The 14,683-nt window shown below is 42.1% G+C and overlaps 1 protein-coding gene across 1 annotated transcript; it reads right to left on the bottom strand.

Moving 5' to 3' along the window:
- Positions 1 to 6,722: 6,722 nt before the first annotated feature.
- On the bottom strand, positions 6,723 to 13,988 carry LOC122125092 (protein BRAWNIN-like). Its single transcript, XM_042699644.1, has 3 exons — positions 13,872 to 13,988; positions 13,166 to 13,173; positions 6,723 to 6,949 (listed from the first exon to the last, which is right to left on the bottom strand). The coding sequence occupies exons 1-3, from the start codon at positions 13,986 to 13,988 to the stop codon at positions 6,748 to 6,750; spliced, it is 327 nt and encodes a 108-aa protein (XP_042555578.1). The 3' UTR covers positions 6,723 to 6,747.
- Positions 13,989 to 14,683: the final 695 nt, after the last annotated feature.

Here is a 14,683-nt window from a genome sequence, read left to right as displayed (position 1 = left end):
TAGAAAATAAATTATCTGATAGGATGCTAAATTTTCAAGTCTTAAAACATTAATTAGAATTAAATGATATGTTTATATAATAGGTCATTAATAGTAGCAAATATAAACATTTATATACTAGATGACTGAATTATATCCAGGGAAAAGGTAATCAGTTCTCAAGAATGATCATTTCACAAGTCTTTTATTTATTTTTATCTGCGCTCTTGAGGCTATGCACAGTGCTTGTGTTTGTCTGACACAAATAGCATATAATGGAGTGCAACTGAACATCTCTTCTCCATTCCACATTTCAAGTTGGGAACCTGAAATTGACTATGAGAAGAAAACTATACCATAGCAGTGGGCAAATGTTACAAATTAACTCTTCATCAGGCTGGTTGATTGTAAAACATTGACCGAACATCCCTGGGTGAGGAATAGGTGGACTGCCCAATAGATTCTGCTGGGTGGCAGAGGGGAAAGTTGGGCCTTACAGTTTGACTCTGCTCACAGTTCAAGACATCAAAAAAAAATGCAGGAACTGGAATCTTGGACTCTGTGGTGATGCTCAGGATTTGAATCTGTCTTTGGCTGTTTATTAACTGCACACGTTGGACAGTGGACACAGTGGTTAGGACCTACTTCATTCAGTTATTTTAATGATTCAGTGCATAGGTCTGTTGCCTTAAGTAGCTATGTATGCTAGCTATTATTATTAATATTAAAAGGAAAAGGAATTATTAGTACCAGTAAGTTATAATTATACAAACAAGAGAGACACCCTGAATTCTAAGACCATTTGCCTATCTTGTCATAGTTTCGTATTTAATTTTACATCATGATTTAAACTTATCTTCTGGAAAAAATGTCTAAACGTAATGTTAGACTTACTATTCTAACTTGACAGGATAATAAAGTTTGACTATCATATATTCCTATTCTAATATTTAAAAATTAAAATTTAAAAAGTTCCAGAGTCTAATTCTGAAAGCTTTTATCCTATTTCCTTAAACAGTTCATAAATGTCAGAAAAACCAGTTGAGTTTTCCCTCCCAAAACACATTATTTAACACAAACTGCAGGTTTTTAATTGTCTGGCTCAAAAGAGGGATAGCTCTGAAATTGGGTTAATACATATTCAGTGGCTCTTTGCTCAAAGAAGGAATCAGGAATATGCCTCTGCATTTGAATAGAGACAGTCTGGAGAAATATCTCTCATGGTAACAGAGGGAAAGTAGAATGATCTGGAACCACTAAGAAATAAAACTTTGAGCCAGGTGCCAGTGGCTCATGACTGCAATCCTAGCTGCTCAGGGGACTGAGATCTGAAGAACACACTTCAAAACCAGCCCAGGCAGGAAAAGCCTGAGAGGTTCTTATCTCCAATTAACCACAAGAAGCCTGAAGTAATGATGTGGCTCAAGTGGTAGAGTGTTAGTGTGCAAGCCTTGAGCAAAGGAGCTCCAAGACAGAGCCCAGGCCTGGAGTTCAAGCCCCAGTATTGGAAAACAAAACCAAAAACCAAAACAAAAAGCAACTTCATGAGATAAAGAATTTCATGAATCAGGTATGAATGTGGATTGATAATGAACTGCATAATGTCCATTGGAAACTTGTGACTTGGCCTTCTGGAAGTTATAGAGAAAGATGAAGGAGAGCCTAGCCTATGTATGTGACCCTGATCTAGGGTACAAACTCCTGTGTGACACACTAATGTCACTCCAGCTGGCAGACTCTGGAACAGTTGTGAAATAAGTTGCTCACGGATGAGACCATTGCGTAATCCAAACTTTAAAGTCCAATTTCAGAATTTTCTAGTCCTGCCAGCAACTCCCATCTCTTTAATTCATTTAGTTCAATAAGCTCAGCAGATTACTACTGTACTTATAGGTTCTCTATTATCCCTTACCAACACTGTGAAAGGTGTGGTTTGAAATTCATTTCAAAAAGTATAGCCAAAGCTGGGCGTGGTGGTGCAAACCTATAATCTTAGCAGTAGGGAGGCAGAGGTAGGAAGATTGTGAATTTGATTGTAGTCAGCCTGGGCTACAAAGTGAGGCCCTGTCCCAAACTAAACAAAACCCCTCAAGCAAACTATTACTAAAAAGAAAACACAATAGTTTTCTAAAGCACCCAAAGATTCAGCGGGTATGTCCTATCTATGTGTGGTAAATAGTTTTTCTTTTGAAAATACCCAATGGCACTTCCACAGTGCTCCAACTCCAAGCTCCTGGCTCTGGAACTCTTAAGCTACAAAGTGGCAGCACGCTTCTACAATGGAATGTGCACATGACCGTTTTTAGAATTCCTTCTGGCACAGAGTATACTCAGGCCCTCAGGGGACAGGCATGTGACACTCTTAAGTCATTTGACACTTCAGCTTTCCCACTGTCACCATCCCATTCATTCAGAATTGCTGTGGCACCACCACAGCTGCTGGAGGAGCCCAGATGGGTGTATCTGTGTCTGACAGACACAGTGACAGACAAGTGATACCAAAAAGGGCTCCTTGTGACAGGCCTACCAAAGGTCCTTTTAAGAATTAAGTAAATGTATATTATAAAAAGAAATGCAGGGCCAGGAATGTGGCTTAGTGGCAAAGGACTTGCCCTAACATGCATGAAGCCCTAGGTTCGATTCCTCAGTATCACATAAACAGAAAAAACTGGAAGTGGTGTTGTGGCTCAAGTGGTAGAGGGCTAGCCTTGAGCAAAGGAAGCTCAAGGACAGTGCCCAGGCCCTGAGTTCAAGCCCCAGGACTGGTAAACAAAAAAATAAAAGAAAAAGAAAAAAAGACATGCATACTTGTGGCTAAGTAGATAAAATACAAAGGAATAAAAAGGATTAATTTCAAGTGGAATGTTTTAATTCATATAGAATTCCCCCATACATATGGAAACTTTTAAAAAAAATTTAGTCACATCTCTGTGTGTGTATAAGTTTGTATTTTGTAGTTTCTCCAATGGAGATTGAACTTTGGACTTTGCCCTCACTAAGCAAATGTTCTACCACTTGAGCCATGCCCCCAGTTTTTTGCATTTAGTTTGATTTTCTTTTTCTAAGTTTTTATTGTGGAAATACTGTACAGAGGGGTTACAGTTACATGAGCAAGGTAATGAGTACATTTCTTATCAAGCATTGTTGCCTCCTCCTTTGTTTTTCCTCTACCATCCCTTCCCTCCCACCTCCAAAACTACACTGCCCCTACCCCCCCCCACTCCCCACTCCTTTACTCTCCACCTTCCCACCTCCACTCTCCCCAGCCCCTTCTAAATTGTAAAGTTCATTTTTCAACATAGTGTCTTGTACATCTCATTGTTGCAATGGGTCAAACTGTATCCCTATTTGAACATTTTGTTTTTTCCCTTCCCCTCCCCAAATTATAACAACATCAAATACACTGAAAATAGGGGTTATACTGTTGGGGAGGAACATACAAAGCAACAAAAAAATCACATGGTACCTTAATACGTGAGAAACAACAGCAAGAAAGAAAAAAACCACTTGTGTCCCTATCTGGGGGTTCATTTCACTTAACTTCATCTTATCTGGTCATATGTATATAGTTTTTGACCTTTTCTACTTGTCCCAGACATACATTAGTTATTGCACATAAGGGAAACCATGGGATCTATGTTTCTTTGGGCCTGGCTTATTTCACTTAATATAATTTTTTCCAAGTCTTTTCAGTTCCTAACAAATGGGGTGATGCCATTCTTTCCTATGGAGGCATAGAATTCATATATACATACACATATATATATATACACACACACACACACACACACACACACATATAAAGCTTGATTTTCAAATGAGGTCTCTTGCTAACTTTCCTCAGGCTGGCCTCAAAACTGGATTCCCCTATCTTCATCTTCCAGGTAACTGAGAACCAGCATGCCTGGTGTTAGTCTGGAAATAGGACCTTGCCAACTTTTTGCCCAGGCTGGCTTCAAGCCTTCAGTCTTCCAGGCTTCTCCTGCATAGTAATTGGGTCTACACATGTGTGTAACCCCACCCACCCCTTTGGCTATGTTGACACTCTAGTTACCTCTGAGCCATCAGGCTCTTTAATCTTCTTCTATGTCATTTCCATATTTCCTGGTCCATTTTAAGCACTTCCTGACCTGCACAGCAAAGCGTTCCAACCTGCAGCCCGATCTCTAAGGACTTCCTGCTCCTTGTAATAGTGTAAGGTATTTACACACAAGCATTAGATGCTAAATATACTCATTACTAGGGTGCCATTGCTTTTAGACCCTCTCAGTGTACCAAGCCAACAATGTATGTCTGCTTCCTGAAGTTTATCATGATCTCTGCATCTCTAGCTGTAAAACCAGGTGATGGCGCTGACATCTCTGATTTCAGAGTAGCAGCACAGGGTGCTGCCTAGCCCTGTCCACTTGTGTATTTATAGCCCATCTTCTCATGGTGAAAGTCTATTATTTGTTCACTATTATGTAATAGTTTCAGAACTGGTAAGATATACCATTTCAAGAGACAAGACAACTGGCTACAGTAATTGTTTATAGTTTTACCTTTAACCTCAAGCCAAGTGTTCACAACTAAATGGTTCGTTCCTCTGTTCTCTTTTGGGTGGCTATTATTTAAATACTTGTTAGATTTTTGTCTCAGCCATCCTCCCTAATCTATAGTAATCTTTCAGCATGATATCTTGTATATTGTTTAGGCATTTTCACTTTAAAAAGTTACATATCAAACTTGTCATTTTTCTTTGGGTTTATATGCAATTATAAACATTTTTATGAAGCATCATTTTTTTCCATCAATTTTTCCATCCTGTTTATTTTTGTGCCAGTAATGGGATTTGAATTCAGGCCTAGGACTGTCTCTTAGCTTTTCTCAAGGCTGGTACTTTACCATTTGAGCCACAGCTCCATTTGCAGCTTATTGGAGGTTAATTGAAGAGTCTCATAATTTTCCTGCTCAGGCTGGCTTTGAACCAAGATACTCAGAGCTCAGCTTCCTATGTAGCTCTGATTACAGGTATGAGTTCCATGAAATTCTTAAAACTTTCTGACTCATCTCACCCATGGTTGTTTTATTTACTTATTTATTTTTTAGTACTGGTCCTAAGGCTTGAAGTTAGGGCCTGGCACTGTCCCTGAGGTTTTTTGCTCAAGGCTAGTACTCTACCACTTGATTCACAACTCTACTGGGCTTTTGGTGGTTAACTAGAGATAAGAGTCTCCTGGATTTCCTTGGGTAGACTGGCTTTGAACCTCAATCCTCAGATCTCAGCCTCCTTAGTAGCTAGGATTACAGGTGTGAGGCACTAGTACCTGGCTATTTAAATTTTTGTGGGAAATATCCTTATTTATAAACTTATTTCTTTCTCTGGTGCTGGAATAGATTTTTATGACTAAGTAAAGGACTTGGACACACTGACAATTTTGATAGCTGTCTTCCTAGTTGCATTCCAGAGTAGTGCAACTTAACCTCCCCTTGGTGGGGTTGGGGGTGGGGGTTGGGGTGGGAGGGCTGTATCCTGTCAGAGCTAAAGATACAAACTTCAAAGGGACCATGTTTGGGAACATGCAGAGCACTAGATTGTATGAGATGTCTAACAAGGGGGATTTACTTCCTCACATCCTTATTTTACAATTCTAATAATGGATACAAGTCTGCTAGGGACTCAACTTTCAGCCTGTGGCCTCAGACATTCATCACTTTATAGTCTTATCCATCTGTTTCAAAACCATGGGTTCCAAGAACAGCATTCCTGAGGCTCCCAGACTGTAAACACTCCTGGAGAGGCAGGATTTACTGTGTTCTGCCAGCCTTGTTCAAGTGACCATTCCCCCATAGAAAACGTATCATCCATCCAACTTCTGCCCTTAAGAACTTGAACTTTCTGCTCTTTATACTTGGGTTTAAAAATAATCCTCAGATATAACATCTTTGTAGATCACATGAGTTGGTTCGTTAACTGTTAGAGAAGGCTGCCAAGGAGCCAGGCATTCTAGAAGCTGCACCCCTCATACCATGCATGGGTAAGAGGAAACTGCAAAGGCCTCAGCCAAACCCCATTACCTCAGGCTCTGTGCGACAGATGCAGGGTGAGTCATAAGGAGAAGCAGGTCACAAGATGGATGCATAATTAGAAAATGACCCTAATCTTGGTGGGTCAGCGCCAGTAATTTGGTGGATGTGGGACAACAGCCTAATGAACTGGCATCGATTCAGCTTCTTACTGTGAAATGGACCCTAAGCGACTATCAAGTTCAGAGAAGAGCAACTTAAGGCCCAGAGCAGTCCAGGGACATGCCCAAAATCTCAGGGATACTTACTAGCTCTGCAAATCTTTTTGTTTTTATTTTTCAATACAAGTACTTTTATTATTTATAGAAATATTAACTTGGATCTCATACACATTCAGTGTCAATATCAAGTTTACTATGTTTAAGTTTATAATTCCCATCGGCCATTATACTCAAGCTAATTCAGAGAAAAGCCAGAAGAACTAAAATGGCAGGGAACATGGCAAATACTCAATCTTATATGATATACAAGACAACTATCTTCCACTCCACATGCAAGAGGCTGAGAGTAGGTAGTTTGGCATTTTGGTCAAACTGTAATGACAAGTTCACCTCATCAGTGAATATAGACAAAGCACCAATTCTGCTATCAGCATAGCATTAGGTGCTTAGCCACAAGTAGTTTGACACAGTAAGTTACGTTTAACACCTATTTAAGACTTCTCATTTACAGAATTCTTGGCATCCTTGAGTTCTGAAATTTTTATTGCTCTGCAACCTGAGGTTTGTGTTGTCTCTCTTTCAGTCCCCAAAGCTCTGTTTTGAGTTCTCCAGGCTTTGGTGGAATTTCAGGTATTGTCAGGTCAGGCCGGTAGTACCTGTGCACCACTTGGGCACCCGTGCACATGGCTGCCAACATTTCCAGGTAGCTGGGCCAGGACACACCTGCGGGTATGGTCGGAGGGCTGGCGGCGAGGGAAAAGGGGCAGCATTAGAAGGTTCTAAGCTCACTACCAGCCGCACAGTTACTAGGGTTCGGGGTACTCTCCTGCCCACCACGCACAGGTCTGTCTTGTCGGTTCTGACAGGTCACCAAGAGGATGAACGCTGGGCCCAGGGCCAAGGTGCACCCTTCAGGCCTTGGTCAATCAGCGAAGGGCTCTCTGCGTGCCCATCCCCACCCCACGTTGCAGGAAGAGAGGCGAGGAGACAATACCCCTCCCCCTCCCCCAGCCCTGTGGGGTGCCGGACCCAACCTTATTTTTCAATTTATTATTATTATTATTATTAAAAAGGTGATATACAGAGGGATTACAGTTACATAAGTCAGGTAAAGAGTACATTCCTTGGTCGACCCCAGTTTTTCCCTCCTGTCCACCCACAAATTATATAGTTCAATTTCAACATAGTGTCCAGTGAGTAGCATTGCATATTTGTTCATTCCTTGTCCCTCCATTTCTAGGTCTTCCCTTACACTCCCAAAGACAGATAAACAAACATACAGTACAAAAAGGGAAGAAAATAAAAACAGCAAAAAAGGAAAAGAAAAGCTCTTGTTGTCATTCCCTGGAGTTCATTTCAATAAATACTATTTTGTATGACCAGATGCTCTGTGGATCTTAACCAGGTCTCCTGATTGGAAGTTCAGTGTTCTTTCACTAGAAGGAATTATCTGCATTATCTGCCTGCCTCTAAAGCCCATGTCTATGAAGCCTGGCAGAAGTGGTTGAAAGCCAGGAGGAGACAACCTCAACTATCCTCTGCCATTGCCACATGCACCTGGTAGAATTTTCTGGTGCAATTCAGATGCCAACTCCACTTCTTTGCACATTCATCTCTCAGAAGGGAATAAAATTCACTTATGATTCATTTCCCTAGCCCTCTACCTTTTTAATATTTTTATTGTAAAAATACTGTACAGAGGGGTTACAATTACATGAGCAAGGTAATGAGTACATTTCCTATCAAGCATTGTTGCCTCCTCCTTTGTTTTTCCCTACCATCCCTTCCTTCCCACCTCCACAACTACGCTGCCCGCCCCCCAGCCTGAACTGTAAAGTTCGTTTTTCAACATAGTATCTTGTACATCTCATTGTTGCAGTGGATCAACCTATATCCCTATTTAAGCATTTTGTTTTTTTCCTTCCCCTTCCCAAATTATAAAAAGATGCAGGGCACTGACATCAAATACAGTGAAAACAGGGGGAGGAACATACAAAGAAACAAAAAAAAAATCACATGGTATATTATAAATACATTAGAAACAATAGCAAGAAAGAAAAAACTACTTGTGTCCCTCTTGGGGTTCATTTTGCTTAATATCATCTTATCTGGTCATATGTACATAGCTTTTGACCTTTTCTGCTTGTCCCAGACATATTCTAGTTATTACAAATAAGGGAAACCATGGTACCTATGTTTCTTTCAGCCCTCTACCTTTTTAGCCTTTGTGCATGAATCTAACTCCAGAGCAAGAATCTTTCCCGATGCAATGGAAACCATGTGCAATGAAATATGTAGCAGAGACCTGTAATTTCCTGACCCCAACACCATTAACCCCCAGCAATGCCATTGCATTAGCTTGTTTTTGTGTCATTATATAAACACACATTTGCCAGTTCAAAGCACTTGGAAGTGTTTCATTATGCTTTCTTCCTGGCCATGACCGCTGACCACTTGCCAAGGCTGAAGAATAACTAGTTTGTCCTGCACTAGAAGGAATTAGGATTGTAGGAGAAACAGGATAATTGCACAGCATTATTTCGTTGTACTTTAGAATATGGCTGTATTAGTCAGTCTTCTGTCATTCTGACAAAATACCTAAGGGGGAAAAATCAACTTTAAAGAAGGAAGGATTCTTTCTGGCTTGAGTTTCAGTCCATGATCATGTGGCTTCATCATTTCTGGGAGTGTTGGTATGAGAGCTCAGGATGGCAGAGAGCCAAGTAGTGCCACATTGCTCACCTCATAGTAGCTAGGAAGCAGAGAAAGAGAGAAAGGAACCCTGGCCTCTTTAAGGACATGCTTCCCCTCCACACTCCTTCCTACCCCCAGTGACCTACTTCTGCTAACTAGAACCCACCCCCCAAAGCCCATTCAGCTATGAACTATCAGTGGATTAACCTATGGATGTGGTCAACCCCCATATGATCCAATCAACTCTCAAGTCGCACCTTCAAACATGCTGAGGTTTGGGGGAATATTTCAGATCCAAATCAGAACATAGTTGTTAAAGAAGTGTTTGTGCAGGGGCAGTGGCTCATACCTATAATCCTAGCTCCTCAGGAGGTTGAGATTTGAGGATTGAGGTTCAAAACCAGCATGAGCAGGAAATCCAAGAGACTTAATACATAAGAATGATTGGGCTCAATTTCCAGTACTTTAGAGAAAAAGATTATTGCTTGAAGATGGAAAATTACACTGTTTTGATAATTACACATTGCATTCCTGAATTGAATTACCATAAAGAACTCCATAAAGATGTACGAATAGTATATCTCTATAGGTGCATTTCCTTACTCTAGTACAGCTTTCCCTCCTGTCTCCTTTGTGTTCGGGTTGTCCAGCTTAGTGACCAGGCTGTGTTCAGAGAAATGCCTCCTATGGTGATCACATTGTTATGTGACCATCACAGAACAGACAGGCATAAACTAAGAGAACTGTGAAACTGATGGGACCACAGTTGCATATGATATCTACCACTGATTGAACCTGGCTCATGACTATATATTACAATTGTCTGTGTTATAGGATCAGCAAGGGAATCCTGTGTGATTACTTTTCAGAGCAATAAAAAGGTGAAAAACTGTGCAGTTTTATCCCTACCTATACAATATCCTTTTCTGGAGCTCAGCAATGTCTCAAGTAAGATCTCTCCCCTGTACCTCCCCACCCCAAATGTCATTTTTAACTTCTGGCCTAGCTACCACAGGATTCTTCTGGGTCTGCATAAGTCACTTATGCAAAAATTGTGCTTGAGTCCCTTTGTCATTTAGGTTTTTCCCAGTATGTATATGTATAGCTCAGAGTTACTCTTCAGTGACCACTCTCCAGGAAATGTAGACTTTCTTCTTTTTCTTTTCTTTTTTTGTTTTTGGCTTTGCATTCAGACAGACAGGAGCATAAAGTTCCCTTTCTGATCCCTTTAGAGACAGTTTGGCCCTGGACACATACACACAAAAATCCAGTCTGCCAGAACTGAGTGTAATGTCATAGGTTTAAGCCTGCTTTCCTAAAATTCACCTCTGGTTTTGGAGGTCCTAGTTTTTCAGTTTGCCCAGCTGTTTTAGCTCTGAGTACTACAGGGCTTCTGCCTTGTGCAGACTGGTCCATGTATGGCTTGAAGGATGCTGTTGGGGATGTCACAAATCCTTCTCCACTTGGCCCTTGGTAGGTGCAGCCTAGCTCATGCTCATGATCTTCTTGACCTCTGGAGTTGATGGTGGTCTCAGGACTGCTCTGCTGGCATCCTCACCTGGTTCTATTAACTTCCCATGGCTCTGCTGTTTTACTGTAGCTCCCAGACTCCTTCTGTATCTAGCAGTCATTGCCTCTGCCTTCCACCCCTCTGCCTTCCACCTTACCCTTAGGTACAGGTTCTCCAAGCCTCTCAAGCATGATGCTAGAGCTTGCTTTTGTCCCTTTGGGCTTGCATTTCCTCTGACAAAGACCTGTACTATGCATTGAGGCCCAGAATAATGACACTCCTGCTGTACACATGGGCTCTGAGAAGGTGTGTGTGTGTGGAGGGGTGCTTTTCCTAGAAGGGTACGGATTCTCCACCCTGTATGAGAGCCAGCAGGGGCAATGAGAGTCAGCAATGAGGCTCATGCTCTTGGCAGCCCTGTCACTGGGAGGTGGCCACAGTCTCCCCAGCCACTCCTGCCTGGTGAAATGCTTCCCCAAGAAGGGGTTAGAGAGAAAGAAATTCCAGCAAGAATAGATGGACCTTCCAAGGGGTGGGGGTGGGGGGTGAGGCAGAAGGAATTGCCTTGTACTTGGCTATATTTGTCTAGAATGAAAGGCTTAGGTAGAGCTTCCAGAAACCAAAGCAAACAAGAAACCTGGTAAAGGATATCACAGCCAGATTGACTGCTGTTAATTGTATGTGTACAGGTACTACCTCAGTGTCCACTAGGGATTCATATCATGGTCAGTCTTGCATATCATAAAGGCTCAAGGATGCTAATGCATATAAAACTTACATAAAACAGTTTAGTGTTGCAATAACTTACATCCATCTTCCAATATACTTTACATTGTCTCTAGACCCTTCACCTAATACCATGTACCTGCTATGTGAATAGTTATGAAGTTGTTTAGGGGGTAATGGCAAAAATAAAAGAGCTATCTTCAGTGCACTCGATTTAAAAAAAAATATTTTCAGCTGGGCCTGGTGGCTCACATCTGTAGTCCTAGGTATTCAGGGGCTGAGATCTGAGGATTGTGGTTCAAAGCCAGCCCAGGCAGAAAAGTCCCATGAGTCCCTTGTCTCCAGTTAACCACTCAAAAAAACCTGGAAGTGTCACTATGACTCAAGGTGGTAGAGTGCTAGCCTTGAGCAAAAAAGAAAGGGACATTGCCCAGGCCCGAGTTCAAGTCTCACAATTGACCACAAACAAAAAAAATACTTTTGCCTTCATATCAGTATCATCATTTTTATTCTACTTCCATGAAGTTTGTTTTCTGTTATTTGTGTATTACCCTTTTTCCCCCCAAAACATACTACATTATTATTTTTTTTGGGGGGGGGGTTCAGTCATGGGGCCTGGGCCTGGGCGCTGTCCCTCAGCTCTTTAGCTCAAGGCTAGCGCTCTACCACTTGAGCCACAGCACCACTTCTGGCTTTTTTCTTTTTGCTTATATGGTGCTGAGCAATCGAACCCAGGGCCTCAGGCATGCAAGGCAAACACTCTACCACTGAGCCACCTTCCCAGCCCCATTATTTCTTTTTGTAGGGCTGGGGTACAGCTCAGTGGTAGACCCTTGCCTAGTACATGCCAGACCCTAGGATCAACCAGAGGTGTCAGTATTTCTTTTTAGACACTTTTTTTGGTCAGTCCTGGGGCTTAAACTCAGGGCCTGGGCACTGTTCCTGAGCTTCTTTTGCTAAGGCTAGTGCTCTACCACTTGAGTCACAGTGCCACTTGCAGCCTTTTCTGTTTATATGGTGCTGAGGAATCAAACCCAGGGCTTCATGTATTCTAAGCAAGTACTCTGCCACTAAGCCACATTCCCAGACTAGATGCATTTATTTTTAACACAAATATTTTATCACTAGTACAAACAGCCAATTAGCAAATACAATGGAAACAAGACACAAATTCTGGCTAGATATTGTGAAATGCTCTGAGTTTGTGGCCTATTTTCTATATCAACAAAGAAGTAGAGAAACATTTGCTGTATGTGGTAAGAATTTACTGTCTGGAGCTCTTCACAGAGAGTAGCTAATTTAATATCCATGATAACTGAATAAGCTCTTTCTCCTGTTTTACATACAAGGAAAGTGAGACACATGATAAACAAATGGTAGAAGCAAGATTCCAACAGATGGGGGTTCATTTTTAGGGGCATATTTCCCATACACCATGAGAAGTGACAATAATGGACAATATGGGTTGGTGAAACATTTTTCCAGAGTTTGGAAACCCTTGGGGACAGCCATAGACTACTCTCAGGAAAAAAAACAAAACAAAAAAACTTCCTTCCAAACCCTGCACATTCTCCCTGCTTATGGAGACTCAATTTATATCAGCATCTTCAATGTTCTCAAAGCTCCACAGCAAGGACCCTCTGGCTTTAATTAACTCCACATTCCTCAAACCTATTGGTCCTTGCTTTTTAAAGCCTTCTTCCAGGCCCCCGACAGTCCTTCCCAATACAGTACAATAGCAGATCCCTCAGGTAATAACCTTCATTGTTTGTTAGGGTTGGGGACAATGAGGGGGGGAGGGGGAAATCAACAGTCACAGGCAATGCTACCCTAGGCACTGCTGCTACCATCTAGGGTCCTTTCTTTCCTCCACCAAACAAAGAATTACGATGTAGGAAAATGGGAGCAGAGGCAAAGTTTACTTGAAAGTGAGAGTAAGGCACCAAGGAAGGTGAGGATGGCCTCTTGGCTTCTGGTGGGTTGGCATAACCCACCCCCTCCCCAATTAAGATTCCTGGCTGGGAGCTACCTTACGCCCTAGGAAGGGGAGAAAGAAGAAGATGTGGAAGAGGAGTAGTAGGAGGGCTGTACAGATTTCTTGAGGCAAGAGAATGAGAAATGGGATCTGGAAATCGGGAGTCTGTTGTAGCATTTGTGAGGTTTCCCTTTTATATCTCTTTGGGTGAATCTCAGCTGTTCTGGCATCTGTTGGGTCATTGCCCACATCAACCTGAGGGGAGGGACACCTGCCTCTGCACAGGTCTATTTGAGGGTTATAAAGAGCATTGTCTCAGTGTTACTACCTCTGTCTTCCAGGGTCTTCAAGAAGAAGCACTGTCTCCACTGGCCCTGCTGTCTCTCCCTATCTGCCTACTTTTCTCTTTGTCTCTCTCTCATTGCAGATCAGCACAGAAGGCCTCCCTGTGTTGGAGATGCTGGATTCAAAGTTCCGAGAATGTAAAATCTACTTTAACAAGCCCGCAATGATGAGATGGGGGAAGTAGCTGTGGGAAGCAGCCATACATGTGATAAATAATGCACTTGTAATTGTCACCACTGAAATCTGCTTTTCATTGTCACCTGCTCAGCAGATTTCTTAATTTAATTAAAAAAAAAAGACTCAAGTTGATGATAGATGGTGAAACTATGCTGTCTTCATCAGGATAAGGTGGCCATGGCACTGAGTGTCAGTATTTGACATTACCTGGACATAGCTGCAAGAGAGAGCCATTTACCTGTACCATACCTGGTTTCAATACTCTTGGAAATTCTGTCAGACGGTTTCCTTTATCACTGATAGAGGCAAATTTGAACTCAGGGCAGTCAATGATTCCACCTACCTTTCCAGGCATCTTTCAGGAAGACCGTCCTCATCAGCTGCTTCCTTCTTCCTTGGGCCCAGGACCCTAGTGCCTCTGGGCAGGACTTGTCTGGAAGACTGTCTTGGATTCTACATATCTTATCAGCTCTTCTTAATAACAAAAATAAAAACAAAATGCATGGAACAGAGTGGGGGGGGGGGAAGGAATGCCAGAAGGCCCCCAGAATAGGGTACTTACAAGCCCTGGAGGACTCCTGAAAAGCAAGACATGGGAGAGGGAACTATGTCTTAAGTCCATGAGTTTGATTTAGGAATCTAATACCTCCCTGAAGAAGGAGTCTGACCTAAATCACATGGCCAGTGTTGGCTGAGGATGCATAGGACTTGTATCCCCAGTCCCAGAGGCTTGAGAGTGCAGAGGCAGACTTTTAGTTTGCTTGCTTCTTTTTATTTTAAATGCCAGTTCTAGGGATTAAATTCAGGTCTTGAACTCTCACCTGGGTTGTTTGTTCCCTGCTGGTTTTCTGCCACTTGAGCTATGGCTCCAGCCTAGTTTTGGCTGGTTATTTTGCAGATGGTGTCTCATAGACTTTTCTACCTGGGATAATTTTGATTCTTGATTCTCTAGGTTTCAACGTCCTGAGTCGCTAGAATTATAGGCATGAGCCACTAGCACCTGGAGAGCTTTAAAGTGGGGGAACTTTGAGTTTCTCCTTAAGGGCTGCC

This window comes from Dipodomys spectabilis, unplaced genomic scaffold (genome assembly GCF_019054845.1).
Source record: "Dipodomys spectabilis isolate Male_0828 unplaced genomic scaffold, ASM1905484v1 ptg000009l, whole genome shotgun sequence".
Classification (NCBI taxonomy): domain Eukaryota; kingdom Metazoa; phylum Chordata; class Mammalia; order Rodentia; family Heteromyidae; genus Dipodomys; species Dipodomys spectabilis.
The sequence above is the reverse complement of the archived record's forward strand: the minus strand, read 5'-3'. Positions and strand labels throughout refer to the sequence as shown.

Bases quoted from the DNA above. Each gene is read 5' to 3' on its own strand.
- LOC122125092 (XM_042699644.1), bottom strand. From the start codon at position 13,988: ATGCCTGGAAAGGTAGGTGGAATCATTGACTGCCCTGAGTTCAAATTT.